The 15,869-nt window shown below is 41.7% G+C and overlaps 1 protein-coding gene across 4 annotated transcripts in view; it reads right to left on the bottom strand.

The window, feature by feature from the left end:
• The window catches only part of LBHD2 (LBH domain containing 2), a 50,594-nt gene extending 36,263 nt beyond the window's left edge, over positions 1-14,331 (bottom strand). Inside the window, exon 1 of one of the 4 annotated variants that reach the window (XM_072116237.1) lies at positions 14,069-14,331. Coding sequence is in view for 3 of the 4 variants with exons in the window: in XM_072116234.1 (XP_071972335.1) it covers positions 3,311-3,375 (65 nt within the window). In the remaining variant the exon portion in view is untranslated. Of the gene's footprint in view, positions 1-3,310; positions 3,457-4,061; positions 4,100-13,703; positions 13,953-14,068 lie in introns of those variants that run through there. The other 3 variants (XM_072116236.1, XM_072116235.1, XM_072116234.1) reach the window with 3 other exon arrangements.
• Positions 14,332-15,869: the final 1,538 nt, after the last annotated feature.

Below are 15,869 nucleotides of genomic sequence, written 5' to 3'. Positions count from 1 at the left end.
GGCACCAGAAGCACCTGTTAACTGTTAATTGGTGAGGGTCCTCTACTAATTTTGAAGACACAATTTTATGACATATACAACATGCCAGCCAGGGTTAACATAGATTAGGGAGCTATTGTCCAGGATCAGAGTAGTCTTAGTCTAAGGCCTAACTGGGTGGTCACTGTGGCCTTTTCTAAGATTATGTTATTCCTCCCATCATTCAGATAGAATTCAGAATAACTTCAACTCCACTACATCACTCCAACATCAGGCCCAGGGGGGAATAATTTTTTATAAACTCCTGGTACTTCCTTCTAAAGGGTTCTGGGAGAACAGCCAATAAGAATACCATCCTGCTACCAGGTGACAGGAATACATAATAAAACAATAAACATACATAATAAAACATTAGGTGGTAGTGGAATCTCTCCTTGCTCAACCTGCTAGTAGTGTAACACAGTGATTTTCAACCTTTTTTGAGCCGCGGCACACTTTTTATACTTAGAAAATCCTGGGGCACACCACCAACCAAAATAGCACAAAATGACACTAAAACAGTCATAAAAGGCCTCCCTTTACTAATAAAAAACCCCTTGCGGCCTCCCTTTACTAATAAAAACCTCTAGCGGCCTCCCTTTACTAATCAAAAGCCCCTAGCGGCCTCCCTTTACTAATTAAAAGACCCTAAAGGGCCTCCCTTTACTAATTAAAAGACCCTAGCGGCCTCCCTTTACTAATTAAAAGACCCTAGCGGCCTCCCTTTACTAATTAAAAGACCCTAGCGGCCTCCCTTTACTAATTAAAAGACCCTAGAGGCCTCCCTTTACTAATTAAGAGCTCCTAGCGGCCTCCCTTTACTAATTAAGAGCCCCTAGCGGCCTCCCTTTACTAATTAAGAGCCCCTAGCGGCCTCCCTTTACTAATTAAGAGCCCCTAGCGGCCTCCCTTTTCTAATTAAAAGGCCCTAGAGGCCCCTCTTCACTAATTAAATGGCCCTAGAGGCCCCCCTTTACTAATTAAAAGGCCCTAGAGGCCCCCCTTTACCAATTAAAAGGCCCTAGAGGCCACCCTTTACCAATTAAAAGGCCCTAGAGGCCCCCCTTTACCAATTAAAAGGCCCTAGAGGCCCCCCTTTACCAATTAAAAGGCCCTAGAGGCCCCCCTTTACCAATTAAAAGGCCCCAGAGGCCCCCCTTTACTAATTAAAAGGCCCCAGAGGCCCCCTTTGCTAATTAAAAGGCCCTAGAGGCCCCCCTTTACTAATTAAAAGGCCCTAGAGGCCCCCCTTTACTAATTAAAAGGCCCTAGAGGCCTCCCTTTACTAATTAAAAAAAAGACCCTAGCTTCCTTCCCTATACAAATAATAACCTTATATACTTACCCTTGATGTCTTCTTCCGCGTACCTTCACTCCTAATGGCGATCCGCCCACCTTCTGTAGCTCCTGCACTGCGCGCCTCTGGTCATGTGACTTACGCGACCTGACGTCAGGTCGCGTCAGTCACGTGACATGGGCCACGCGGTGCAGGAGCTACAGAAGATGGGCGGATCGCCGACGCGGGGCTTGTAGGTAAGTATGGGCGCAGAAATACGGGGGCACCATGCTTCGGGGAACTTTCCCCGCGGCACACTCAACCATGTGTCGCGGCACACAGGTTGAAAATCACTGGTGTAACACATAAAGATATCGGGCACATTTACTAAGAATGTAGGAATCTGCACTAAAAGTGCTTTGCCTGTGTATAATGTTCGGTGCAGCAGAATCATTACGAACATGCGACAGAAATCATGAATCTGGTGCTTCTCTGCACTGACTCAACACTTCACCAATGTTTTTGTGATGCACCTTTAACATAGGGCTTGCAACAGACTTTGCATGATAAATCTGGCGCATGCTCTGACTGAGGTTGCGCCACAAAAAGGTTGTGTGCGACACACTTATGGTGCAGACACTTTTTTAAATACCTGTGCAAGCAGTTTCCACTAGAAAGAAAGTGCAAAGTCCATCAGAAAACTGGCCCAAAGCTCTTAGTAAATGTGCCCCATCAGGGTTTTAGCTTGTTGGAAATGGAGGAAGAGGTTTGAGCAGGCCCTCCCCTCCAGCCCCATAGGGCATACCCAAAATAATTAGTAAGGACCCTTCTCAGACATGTGATTAATGGGGTCCAACAAATTAATACACTCCATTAGGCATTGCTCACTCTCATTTATATTTTAACAAGGGGTCTTAAAATGTGTAAAACCAAAAATGGCATACTGTGAAACTCTAATGGACATCATTTGGGGCCTACCAGAATACAGATGCGACAAAGTATTCATGACTCTACTATAAAGAAAAGCCATGACACTACTCTGTCTAGCACCCATTCAAGACTGTAAGTAGAGGACAAGCAGCCAGAAACTAGAGCATAACTTATAGGAGTGCAGAGACTGTGGTTGCACTTGAGCCTAGGAGTTGTATGTACCCATAATTTGCCTGTTTTCCATACATTGTAGTTGGTGGGTCCCAGCTTTAAATTACACCTATGCCAGAACCAAAATTCTAAGTTGCCTGAATCTGAGCAATTACATTGCTAAAACTTGACCTATGACAACATGTGAAATACAACTTTTCTGTTCAATAAACTTTATTGAAATTGGTAAGGTTCAAAGCAATATTGGTGAATCAAGTACAAACTACAACAGTATGCATATCTTAGGTCACATAAGACAGATGCCATACATCCAATGGTACAACTAAGATGAATATGAAAAACCACATCTTCATCTTGCTACATAATAGGACTGGGCATCAAGCCCTCCACCTTCAAAATACGGAACTACTCTCAAACATAGTCAATACCACAAGAAAAGAAGGAGCCACTCCGTTCTGAAATATAAAATTACACAGAGAATTTTAATTCAATTATCATATTAAAACAAAATGATTACAATGGATGTCCATTGTAATCATTTTGTTTTTATATGATAATTGCATAAATTCTCTGTGTAATTTTATATTTCAGAACTGATTGGCTCCTTCTTTTCTTGTGGTATTAAGATGAATATGAATAACCACTTCATGAAAAGAACAAAATTAGTGACTTAATAAAGGGCTTCTGCCCAGAAATACAACTTTTAAGTAGTGCCACAATATATGTAACAACCCGCGTTGTGAGGAAAAATATTTTTAAGGAATATTTTTATTCCTCGAGGCAGCCCAAAACAACAAGTCAACATTAACACCATCCTAGTGTAAAATCTCTTCCCATTACTGCACAAGGAATCCTGTATTGGTTATATTAATATCAATCATCACTGGAAATACAGAGATAAGACATGTAAATTACCGTGCACCATGAGGTACAGCCTCCAGAGAGACTCGCAGTGCTTCCCCGGTATACTGCCATTTCATTCATCCCAGAAATGATGTGGGCTGCGCTGCTGATCCTTTGTCACAATAATTATGGTCGTATCTCAGATGAATCCATCAGTTAAAATCAGTTGCCATGCAGCGGATCAAGTACCCAGATGTGTGTGATGTGTAACCTGATATTATCTGGGGCTCAATACCTTCAGATTGTTCAACGACGACATTAGATATTCAATATCTTTCACTCTCCTACTTTATCCTATCCTATTTAGTATCCTACAGCACACGTGTCAAATAAAAGGCCATTGAGGCCTGTAACATGTAAAAATCACAACAGTCATGATTAAATCTACATTGGACCTACGGCTCCAGGCCCCGCAATGGTCCTAGTCTAACATGCTGTCCTTACTCGTACCGACCATTAGGACCATCAAGGTTTTTTTTGAGTATTTTAGTTTGATTTTTTTTTCCTGCAGTTTAGGGCACTGAATGCAATATTTCTTTATAGCCATAAGCTCTCAATAGATACATAACAATACCCTGCCACTTCATGCCCCTTGTCTCACTATACAACCATACCCTAACATGTCATGCCCTGTGTCTCACTATATATAGTCATACCTTTCCACATCATACTCTGTGCCATACTATATAATCATACCTTGCCATGTCATGCCCTGGGCCTCACTATATTACCATAACTACCCATGTCATGTACTGTGCCATACCAGTGCAGAGGGGAGTCCTTCATGGTAGAGAAAAATGATGCAAGGATTTCCTGTCTTCCGGCGTAACTATAACAGTCACACCTTACACACTGTGCTTGCTCAATGGAAACTGACCAGCACAAGGTGAAATGCATTGGTCACAGTCATAGTATATAGCTATTCAGCCCCTTGCCTCCAGTATATAGAAAGACAACCCCTTGCCCCAGTATATAACCACCCAGTCCCATAGCCCCGGTATACAGACAGCCAGTTCTCTGCCCCCAGTATATAGCCAGCCAACCCACAGTATATAGCCAGCCCCTGCCCCAATATATAGCCAGCCAGCCCATGCCCCAAGTATATAGCAAGCCCTCAGTATATAGTAAGCCAATCCCCAGTATTTAGTCAGCCAGCCACAGTATATAGCCAGCCGGTCCCCTGTATATAGCCAGCCCCAGTATATAGCCAGCCAGCCTACAATAACGGTCAGGTGCACATAGCCTGAGTAAGTCTGAGGATTTCCCAAGTATAGGTACAGCACTAGTAAAACCAGTATGTGCCGTCAGGGCATATTGGGGCACATTTACTAGGTACCTTGCATCAGTTTTCTGTCGGAATTTGCATGTTCTTTCTAGTGCAGACGGCTTATAATATAATTAAGAAGGGTCCGTGCCACATTTGTGTTGCGACCATTTTCTGGCGCAGGTGCACTACACCCGATGTGACACAAATTTCTTTACTGAAGGGGGCGTTCTGGTGCTCAGTCAGACCGTTCGCCAAATTTATCGTGCAAAGTCCATCAGAATTGTGTTGCATGCCCCATGTTAAAAAAAAGTGGTGCACTGGTCAAATTCATGCAAAAAGTGCACCAGAAATCCTGAAATCTTAGTAATTGTGCCCCATTGTGTATTTTCTCCAAGAAATGAAGCACACATCTCAGGACAGACAAAATTTTGGGAGACCCATTTTTAAAAGCATTGGGATATGCTATAAATATGACATTGTGAAGATCTAAGACCATGAAGTAATACATTCCAACCAAAACACCAATTCATTTAGTCATAAGCAGATTTTGGGATGGATTTTACATGTTCATCGGGTGCAGACTTTCCATGTACTTGTACACTTAGAGAACTTACGGTAAGTAATAGTATTGTAATGTCCATAATATTAATTCCACCCTATCAATACCACCATTAAAAACTATTTCCATATGGTACTAAAATTACAGTAAAATACAGTCCCTGCATACTGTAAAATTGCCATACTGTACACTAATAGTAGTGCTATATGGTGTCATATAACAAAAGTTTCATTTTCACTCCACAGTACTAACAATATTAATTCAATGGAAAATCACATGTGGGTGTCTTGTAACCTCGCAATAAGACCAATATCCTCCGTGTGTTCACATCCTAGCAGACGATACGGTTATTCTAAGCAAAATTGTTGTTAATTGCAAAGAGCAGAGGAAGAGGAAGTCAGAGCAGATTGAATTATTCATTGCTCAGATCCTGGAAATTGGCTCCATGTAAACGCTAGAGAACGCAGAGAAAGTTTTTTAATTGTGAACCATTAGATTACCAAATAAAACAATAATGTATATATATAAGGGATTCCGGACGCTAATGGGATAAATGTGGAAAACTACGTATGTGACATTTATGGGACATTGTGGTGGTCACAATGGAGCACTGGCTATTCTTAAAGAGCTAAAAATAGAATGTGTTATAAATTTGCATCTTACATGTGTATGTTTTGTGGGTGGATAGAAATGCTGGTGATCTACTAACAAGTCTTCACAAGATTTGCTTAGGGTTTCTGGGCTAACCTAAAAACTTTAGATGGTCACTGCCAGCAGAACAACAAGAGATTATTGTTGTATTAATATGTATTTACTTTTTAAAACATCAGAAAAGAGAATCCTAACAGGCGAATTTAGAGACAAGGAGACATGTTGCATCACTTCTAGCCAGAACCCAGACGTGACACAATGTCAGGCCACGGGGAGCCACAGGAAAGATGGCTTGTGTTACACAGCAAAAAGTCTTGCAGCAAACTGGAGAGCTGGTCCAAATGTTGTATTCAACATGTTTATTTGTGTAATCATTGATGAGGAAGACATTTATCTGGTAAATAAGAAACCAACTTCAGCATTGAGTGTCATAGAGTATACATGCGATCAAATGGTTTATCCAGGAACGACTACGTATCATATTCCATTTGTGCCGAGGTCAGCACTAAGGCCTATGATTGGATGGGGCCTTGATCTCGCCTAAATCGGACACCATTGCTCAAATGGTTTGGACAAAAGAAACATAGGGCAAGTTAAGGATAATGCTGGAAATAGGGGCGAATAAATTTGGACTAGTGCACAAGTTTTATGACATACAAGCCCTAAAATAGGTGCTGTTCCTGGCTATTTTCCCTCCTATGCCATCTACACACTGTGAGCCGCCAATGCAGACATAACCAGAGTTTACTTGTATGTGCATGTATGTGTATGTGTGTATTTTATATAATGAAGAGAGGATTGAAATCCAGCTCACCTGTAAGCAACTGGGTGTGCTCAAGTCCGGCACGGATCACCTCTCTGCTGAGGCTCGATAAACTTGAATGTTCTGATCCAGCCGTTTTAGAAGCAACTTTATTCTTTTTTCAGGCAAATTGTTACAATCCACGGTGTGAATCTAAGAACGGCCATGACTAAGAACGGCTAGTCCGTTCGAAACGCGTTGGCCAGATTCACACCATGGATTGTAACAATTTGCCTGAATAAAGAATTAAGTTGCTTCTAACACAGCTGGATCAGAAACTTCACTTTTTTATGTATTTTATATAAGGCTGCATTCACAGCCCTCTGCGTGCCCTTACAATGGAGGGCTACAGTATATAGCACTTTATGTTCATCCATCCTCCTGTTTCACTCCTCCTCCCTAAAAGCTGGAGGAGAAGTGAATAAAACAATCACTGGTTACTGCTGATGTTCGGGTGTTACATCACTGGTGTCCTCCCAGAGTTTACGCTTAGTATAGGCAGTGGATGGATGCTATACTGTTGCATCCATTACCCATTTACCCATAGGCCAGTGGTGGCAAACCTATGGCACAGGTGCCAGAGGTGGCACTCCAAGCTCTTTCTGTGGGCACCCGGGCTATTGCCCCAGCACACCAGACAGGACTCAAAGAATTTTCCTGCAGTTCCAAACAACTTAAAAGATACTGCTTTCAGTCATATTTTAAAGTGATACGTACTTGGCTACATGGGACTGAAGGAAGAGGGGAATGTATAGACAGGGCCAAATTATCTTTGGAGGACCTCCTGCTGGACCCATGATTCTCTGTGTACAGAGGGACACTGGAAAAAAGTTACAATGATGCAAATTTTCCATCTTTATTTCTACTGTGTTGGTGTCCTCAGAAGGCCAGTATGCCTGAACGTTGTTGAAGAACAGGGAGCAATAAGCTTTGCCATCACTTCCATAGGCTATTATGGCCTCCACCAAGCATATACGTCGCTCAGCAGGATGGAAAGACGTCTTTCCATCCTTTATTTCCTGTATGATGGGGATGTATACTGTGCAGTAAATGTCTATGGAACTTTTATGGTATATACATTGAACATAAAACATGAATGTGAATGTGGCCTAATCAAGTGTATAAGCTGGAGGGGTATAAAGGAATGGTACAAATCCTGTACAAGGTTAGGAAGCTGATGAGGAATTAATACAGAAAGTATAATGAACAAATGTATCATTTCCATTAAACAACAACAATTAGTTCCTTAAAGTAGACAAACCATTTAAGTGCATTTCAGTCCCCATATTCTCTATGACAGTCGTGAGATCCATTGTTATTTGACTATTATTCTTTGTTATTCTTTAGTTTGTGACAACTGTGTGAATGAAGCTCAAATACTTCAGTTGCTCCATAGGATGCTTAGGACAATCACAGTTTTAACAAGAATTTAGTTTCAAAGCTCAAAAATATCCCAGCAGTGAAGTGGTTAAGATTCACTTAGAGGAGACCTACCAAACTAGAGCAAAGTGGAAATTCCTATAGTAACTAATCAGGTTTAGAAAGATCTTTACCATACATCTACAAACAGAGGGTCATACAAACTGATCAGCACACTGCATGTGTTCTGCCATTTGCCCCTTGTCTGTATATAGCGCCCCTTAAGCAGAAGTGCATGAAATCATCTTGAATAGTCATATTGTCTCACTACAGATATTTTTGTGCCGAGTTTGGCTATATTCCCATCTTGAGGTGACGATTCGTTTCCCCACAGCTCACAAAAAATAAACTCTTCAGACACATCCCCCACCCCCAAGAGTGCAAGCAAAAATACTCTCTTGTTACAGACAAAATCTACATTTTTGTGGGAGTTAATTTTGGCAAAGTGTAGACCGGTGAAAAACACATTCACACCCATAGAACAAACAGTGACCTATTTACAGGATGTGGTGAGCTTTCCCCGGTGTACGTGAAATTATAATCTGTTTGCTAACATTACGGAAATATTGGACTTTACAATTTACAATTTAGCCGTTCATGGGCAGCCATTTTTGCAGAGTTGCAGACTGTGAACAAAATAATAACTTTTCTTAAAGTACAGTTTTGTGGCCTGTTGAGCTAATTTGCATCAGGAGTGTGCAAGATTTAAGATTTCTTAAGTGGGTGTGAAAGTGGGTTTGTTAGCCTGTCTAGATCAGTGAGTGGGTGAAGTAGAAAGGGAAGATATTGTCAGATGGGTGGTCCCATGCAGTGGCGTAACTTGAAGCTGATGGGCCCCAGTGCAAAGTCTGTGCAAGGCCCCCTGACTATAATGTTTGGTTTATAGTACTAGTCTTCTCATATGAGAAATTGACACCTTATGGGCCCCCTAAACCTCTTGGGCCCGGTTGCGACCGCACCCTATGTACCCCCTCAAGTTACGCTCCTGGTCCTATGCTTGAACAGTCTGTCTGACCCCATCCATCTGACAGTTATGATCCAAAAATAATGGCAAATATGGTTGGTGATTGGACTAGAGACTAGAGACCCTGTTTGGGTCAACCAACCAAACACACCTGGCTCTCTGCCAGCAAACTGCATCAAGTTATGGGGGCTTCCATGTCCCTGTGTCGTCGTCATCATCATTATCCCCTCTCTACTTTGCTAACTCTTCCTTCCCTCTCCCTCCTGCAGAAGTGAGCTGACTCCATGCTCAAAGCAAATCTCAGCTCATGACTGCTTGAAGTAGAAGGATGGGAGGAAGAGCTAGCAGAGCAGGGAGGAGATAATGAAGATAACGACACAGGCATTTGGCCGCCCCATGACTTGGGCAAGTTTGCTAACAGGGAGCCAGATATACCTTTAAATAACTTTAAAAGTGAATGGAGCCAGTAATGTTGATTATAAAAGAAAATGGGAATTATTATTAAAAAGACCATGGGAACCTGTCATTAGGTGAAAATGTGTGATCCTGATGACAGGTTACCTTTAATAAGGCATGTACAGTTTTAGACCTCATTGTTACAAAACAGCATTCTATCATTAGCAAATGTTGTGTACAGAATGGCATTTTACATATAAGATGCTGTGAATACTTATAACGGTTTGGGCTTGCATAGACTTTGGCAAAGTTCACATCTGCCCTTCTGCAGCAGCCATATTATTTTTGTCATTATACATAACACAAACACAGAAAGTGTATAGCCTCGCATAGAAAGACCATGCTCATGCTCCAGTACAGAAACCTGTAGTGCAGATGTGAGTCAGGCCTAATGCACTCTACAGAAGTGAGGATAGTCTAATGTTGGTCTTGTTTTACTTCATTTGTTGTAAGTTTAGTAAATGTATATTTTATGATAAAATAATCACTAGTTGCCGAGCAGCCGTACAAGTCCAGTTATTATCTCAGGAAAATGTCTGTCTATATCTGTAACCTTATCACAAGAAAGAGTCTCTTCATAGCCTGGATGTGGAGCTGAGGGATGAGCTAGACTCATACATATGAAATAGCTGTGCTGACAAGGCACATGCCAAAGATAGGGCGGAACATGGGGGAATGGGAAATATAATGTCTGTCTCATAGGACACTCTAGTCAGCCATTTTATGTGCTTATTCAACAAGCAAATGACTGATACGTAGTGATGTCATTAATCGGAGGGCCAATACCAGGGTATGACTTTAAATTGTATATGGTGTACTACAGGTTTATCCACTATTTTACTGGTAATATATGGATTTTACATACACAAAAGTTATTTAGGTGTACTCTTGATTCTCCGGGAGAAGTCACTACATAAACATTACTTAGCATTTACTGATCCTGAATTATAACCTGCATTATACACCAGATCAGCACTCACTATTACGCTGTTAGAGTCACTTGGGGAGATTTATCAGGGCCTCTGCACCAGAAAACTGGAATAGAAGCCCTATAATAATCACAATGCATTGTGAACTGCTAGGTATCGCAATTATTATCCCTTTTATTCCAGCTCCATGTCAAGTGAAAATTTGCAGGCTGTGACATATTTGTACGGCAAGTAGGACCTGGCTGTGAGTGCCTCCCCAGCAACTACAACCAGGGTGGCGCTAGCTGTCAGAATAGGTAAGTGGTGGCGAACTTGCCCTGCAATGTCCCTGCAGGCTAAGGCCCTACCTGCAGCAAATAAACCACCCTGAACCCGCTATCTGGAACCTAACTGACGGTCCCTGAGTGACCCTACAAGGTGACATGGAAAAACTGACTTCGTCTGGCAGCTGCTGGATGGTGGAGTGGACAGGTAACCGGAATACAGGTATAGACCAGTGTTCACATTGGTAACAGAAACCGACAAGAGACAGACAGGAAAGTGGGTCACACTAGGAGATGAATGATACTGAAGAACAACAGATACAGACAGACAAGCGGAGTCAAACACAAACACTAAGCCACAGTTCACACACAAATTAACGCCACCTATCCTGCCAACTGCGGATAGAGGAACGTTTTGGCACAAACGTTACACTGGCATAGAAATATATGCTGCATCGCCATCCCACCAGATAAATTTAGAGGCCTAAGCCTCCTGATGTATCTGTTGGCTCCGGAGGGGTAATAATCTCTATATATGAATCTCTATTCATATATTGAATAACATATCCTGTACTGATCCTTAGTTTCATCTTGTATTATACTACAGAGGTGCACCAACTATTCGGCTAGTGGAGTCACTGGCACATTTATCAAGAACAGTGAAGTGTGCGACTGATTCACAAATTGTGGCGCACATTCTTAATGAATCTGGCGCAAACCTGCACTGCTCAGGTAGTGTGCATCTTTTTTTTTGGTACACTTTGTTTATATGGCAGAATTGTGGCACAGGCACAATTGTGGCCCACAGCGGACAGAATTGTGGTACACAGTCCAACTAAGCACCAACACGGCCCTTTAGGTGCACATTTTTTCTGTCTTGGTGGACACAGTGCACCCGCAACACAAAACTGGTGGAGACACTTTATTAATAAATGTGCAAGCAGTTTGCACGTTCTTTCTAGTGCAAAGTCAGACAGAAAACTGCAGTGGCTGGGCCACTGTGTACATACATTGGGGCACATTTATTAAGAATAGTGCAATCTGTACTATGTGCAGTTACCTGTGTGTGGTGCAGAGGGCACCAGATTCAGGATTTCTGACCTAGTTCTTCATTAATCTGGCGCCCCCTGCAGTGCTCCAACAGAGTGCATCATTTTGTTCTGGTGCACCTTTAACATGGGCATGCAACACATTTCTGTTGGACTGTGTATGTTAAATCTGGCGCACGGTCCCACTGAGCACCGGCACTTCCCCTTCAGTGCAGAAGTGTGTGTTTGTCTGTCATAAAACTGAGGCATGTGCCTTAGTAAATGTGCCCCCTGATATTACTTATCATTCACCAAAGCTGCACTAAATATTCTGCTGGGGGCACATCTGCATAATTGTTGGTGCTCTGACTAGAGCATGAGACCAATGGAGGGGGAGTTTCTTTTTAAGGACCTATGGAAAAGAGATAAAATTCTACTGTATCTGATTCAATCAAAAAAGTTTCCATTACAGTTCCAAAAACTCATTTCAACCAAGTTTGACTCCTGAATTGCAGCTCTTCTTATGGAAAGTTGTTGCTTGAATTTTACAGACTTGTGTTAGTCTTAAGGAATAGAAACTCCCCAAATGGTCATATACTTCTCAAAAAGGAATCTTTAAACCAAAATGCCATCTGTAGCCTCTATGTCAGCACCCATTTTGCAAGTAGTTGGCCCCACAATCTTACTTTCTTCTATAATCACCAAAAAATACATATTTTTTCATTATGGGACATCAGTGCAAAATGATATTGGGACCTCAGGTGACCTCATTCAGTATATCAGAAGGCTGCAATACCATAATACTAAGCTATAAATGTATTCACATGTCATCTGATATAATAGGAACTGTATTAAAAGTATATATATTTATATATTGTTACATTATATTGCTTTATTATACAGCAAATGTTTCTTATAACTACATAACGCATACCAATATTACACTGCTATTTTATTTTTCTTTATCATACCCCAATCTTTCGTTTTTATGTTATATTATGATAATAAAGTGGTGCCACTTTCATAGAGGGCATCTTTCATAGAATATAATGAGAGGGGGTAGGGGAATTGGACACTGAAAAAAATTCAGTCTTTAGGGAGGGGTCTTCTTCTTTTAGAGAGGTTTCAATGTACATTGAAATACTGCTTGGATATTGTATCGTTATGATATCCTACTATATTACATTGCTATTTAATACCTTTATTTTACTGCTATGTTATACTATAACTTTTTATACTACATTACACCTCAGTATTGAGGATTATTTACACAAACGTATGAGGACCGCAATATACATCTCCCATAGACACTATGGAGACGGTCTCGATGAGCACAATGTAATAAGCAAAAAAGATAGAACATGATAGAACATAAGAACGGCCGTGTGGCTCTCTTTTCTATGGAGAGGGCCCATAGCACGCAAGTGTACCGGACGTTTGCCCAGAGAGAGAGAGAGAGAGAGAGAGAGGTAACTAGAGTAAGTAACACTAAGTAAAATCTTTTAATACACACACTATAGTGTGGGAAGATCTAATATGTCACTCTTTTTTAAAACCGCAAAATAATAGCAAAATTCTTCCGGAAGGGCTAATGAGAAAACACAATGTACAAGGGAACCCTATAGATTCTATTGATACTGTATACTGTAACTATGTACCAGATATTATAACCCACATCAGGTGCACACAGGAAGTGTAGCAGCTTTCTGAGCTGATTGGCCCACTTGTATCTTAATCAGGAGGACACTTTTGCCCCCTAGCTGCAGTATTGAGTAGTACAAGTTACAGCTGCTTTTTCATCTAACATTGGAGTCTTGTATGTCTATCATATCAGATCATCAGAAATATTCCCTCTACCAGAAAAGTAGACACAATATCTACTGTCATTTCGTCCCCCACCCCACACATTCCGACAGAGGGCGCCTTTTATAAAAACACAATTGACACCAGTGCTCCCTATGTGCACTCCAGGCACCTGCGCCCCCTGCTTTTAATCCCAGGCACTCTTCATTCTACAACTGGATTTTATAGATGTTGAACCCCCAAGTGACATAAGCCAGTCCTTACCTGTCCACACAGGTCATCCTTCACCCCTTGTCTTCCTGCAAGCAGAACTATACTCCTTAACCTAGGGCAGAGAACGATCTTATCTGTACAATTTACTGACGATCTTTGCACCCAAGAAGACAGAGCTGTAGGATCCAGCACATGCACAAGGCAGCGACTTGTCTACAGAGCTCAGTTTGCAGCTTCAAGTCAAAGTTCTTTTTTCATGATATTTTTAACTCCCATTTCCTTCCTTCCTCTTGAAACTCAATTCGTGCAACAAGAAGCCGTGAGAGATGAGCTGATAACTGGGCTCAGAGCTTGCACATCACAGGCAGGAGCAGGGAGATGGATGAAGAGCAGGGGGTGGGGGGCAGGGTGCTCACCTGGAGTTAGGAGGTCCTGGATCCTGGGTCACTGCTGCTATTGCTGCCTCTTCTTGTGCCGAGCAGTGCGCTCTACGCTTTCCAGAGCCTATAATACTGGGTCAAGGGTGGGAGAGACTATGTGCAAGGCAGAGAGAGAGAGAGCTGAAGAGACAGACAGAGAGGAAGAGACAGGAGCAGACCTTGATCCTGAGCAGCACACAAGAGACAGACTGTGCAGAGCTGTGCACACTGTAGTACAGGCAGAGGGAGCTTGTGTGCACTACAGGGGCACCCACCACCAACAGAGGAGGTGCCACACTCTGCCCTCACTGGGAGCTACTGCTTGTATTGGTTACATCGGGATGTATTGAAGAATAGTGAAAATATCAGGATTCTGTAGATTGCAAATGCTGGTTATTATTATTATTATTATTATTATGTATACATTGTTTTACTACATGCCTGCCAAATACTGCATAATAAGTAGAATCTCAGACATGAAATACCTAATAATTGTATAAATTAATGTAATTAATTTAAGTAATTAATGTAAGTAATTGATGTAAATTATTTATAACAATTTCCCTTGTTAATGTATAACAAGGGCACCACCTTTTTTTTGGTGCACCTTTAACATAGGGCGTGCAACACATTTCTGTTGGACTTTTCATTTTAAATCTGGCGCACGGTCTGATGGAGAACTGGAACACAACCTTCAGTGGAGAAATTTGCGTCGCATGATGCCTACTGCAGTTGCGCCACAAAACGGTTGCGTGCGACACAAATGTGGCACAGGAACTTCTTAAATACCTGAGCACGCAGATTGCGCTAAAAAGAACTTGCCAAGTCTGAATATCCCTTAGTAAATGTCTCCCTTGTTTGTCACCTGTTTTTGCGGATCCACATGAAAAGAACAGAATTCTGGTAAATGATGCTACCAGTTTGTCCCAACGCTTTGAAGTGTCAAATGATTATGTTACCTAGAAACTGATTTGCAAATACGGACCACACACAGATGGCACAATAGACCTTTATGGGAGGTTGGCACAGGACTAGAATGTGAATATAGGTTGTGAACATACCAGGCGTCTGTGCCTGTGCCTGGACGCTTCAATTAAGGAATTGTGCCGATAATTCATAATGAATAAAATTAAAATAGCATCACGCAACACAGAAGCATCCCATGGCTGCGTCCTGGCGGCCCCTTAAATTTTCACCCTAAGACGTGAGTTTTGGGAAGTTTGCTCATACACGGCTGGGGGATGCATGGCTGAGTAGTTCAATCACCCAAAAAATCAACTTTAAAGAGAAATGTAAATTGGTTGTATAAAGTCAAGGAGGTGGAGAGTTTAACAGTGAAGTCAAGCTCTCCACGCCTGTCAACAACTGCTCTCGTGACTTACATCATGCACCAGACGTCAGGAGATCTGGTTAGTGATTTATCTGGGTGCAGAATCATCAATTACAGTGAAGGAGGCTTTCTGAGACAGAGAGAGCTTGAATTTAGTGCTAAACTCTCCACCTCCTTAACCTTATACAACCAGTCAACATCTAACTTCAAAGATAATTTTCTGGATGTTGCCACCAGCCTGGCCATATGTTTAATGGCATATATTTTAAGGATATGTCTCACTTTTGCCCCCCATCTTAATAACTGCCTTCTTTTTAATACTTTCTTATTAAGTGCTCCTTTTTTGCACCCTTTTTACATATATGTTGTCCCCTTTTTTATCATCTTTTTCTTTCTTATGAGGTGCCCCTTTGACCCCTTATCTTTCCACTTTTCTTATTATGTGCCCCTTTTTCCCCTTCTTTTATT

The sequence above is a fragment of the Engystomops pustulosus genome, chromosome 7 (genome assembly GCF_040894005.1).
Source record: "Engystomops pustulosus chromosome 7, aEngPut4.maternal, whole genome shotgun sequence".
NCBI lineage: Eukaryota > Metazoa > Chordata > Amphibia > Anura > Leptodactylidae > Engystomops > Engystomops pustulosus.
Note: the sequence above shows the minus strand (reverse complement) of the source record. Positions and strands in the feature narration are given on the sequence as shown.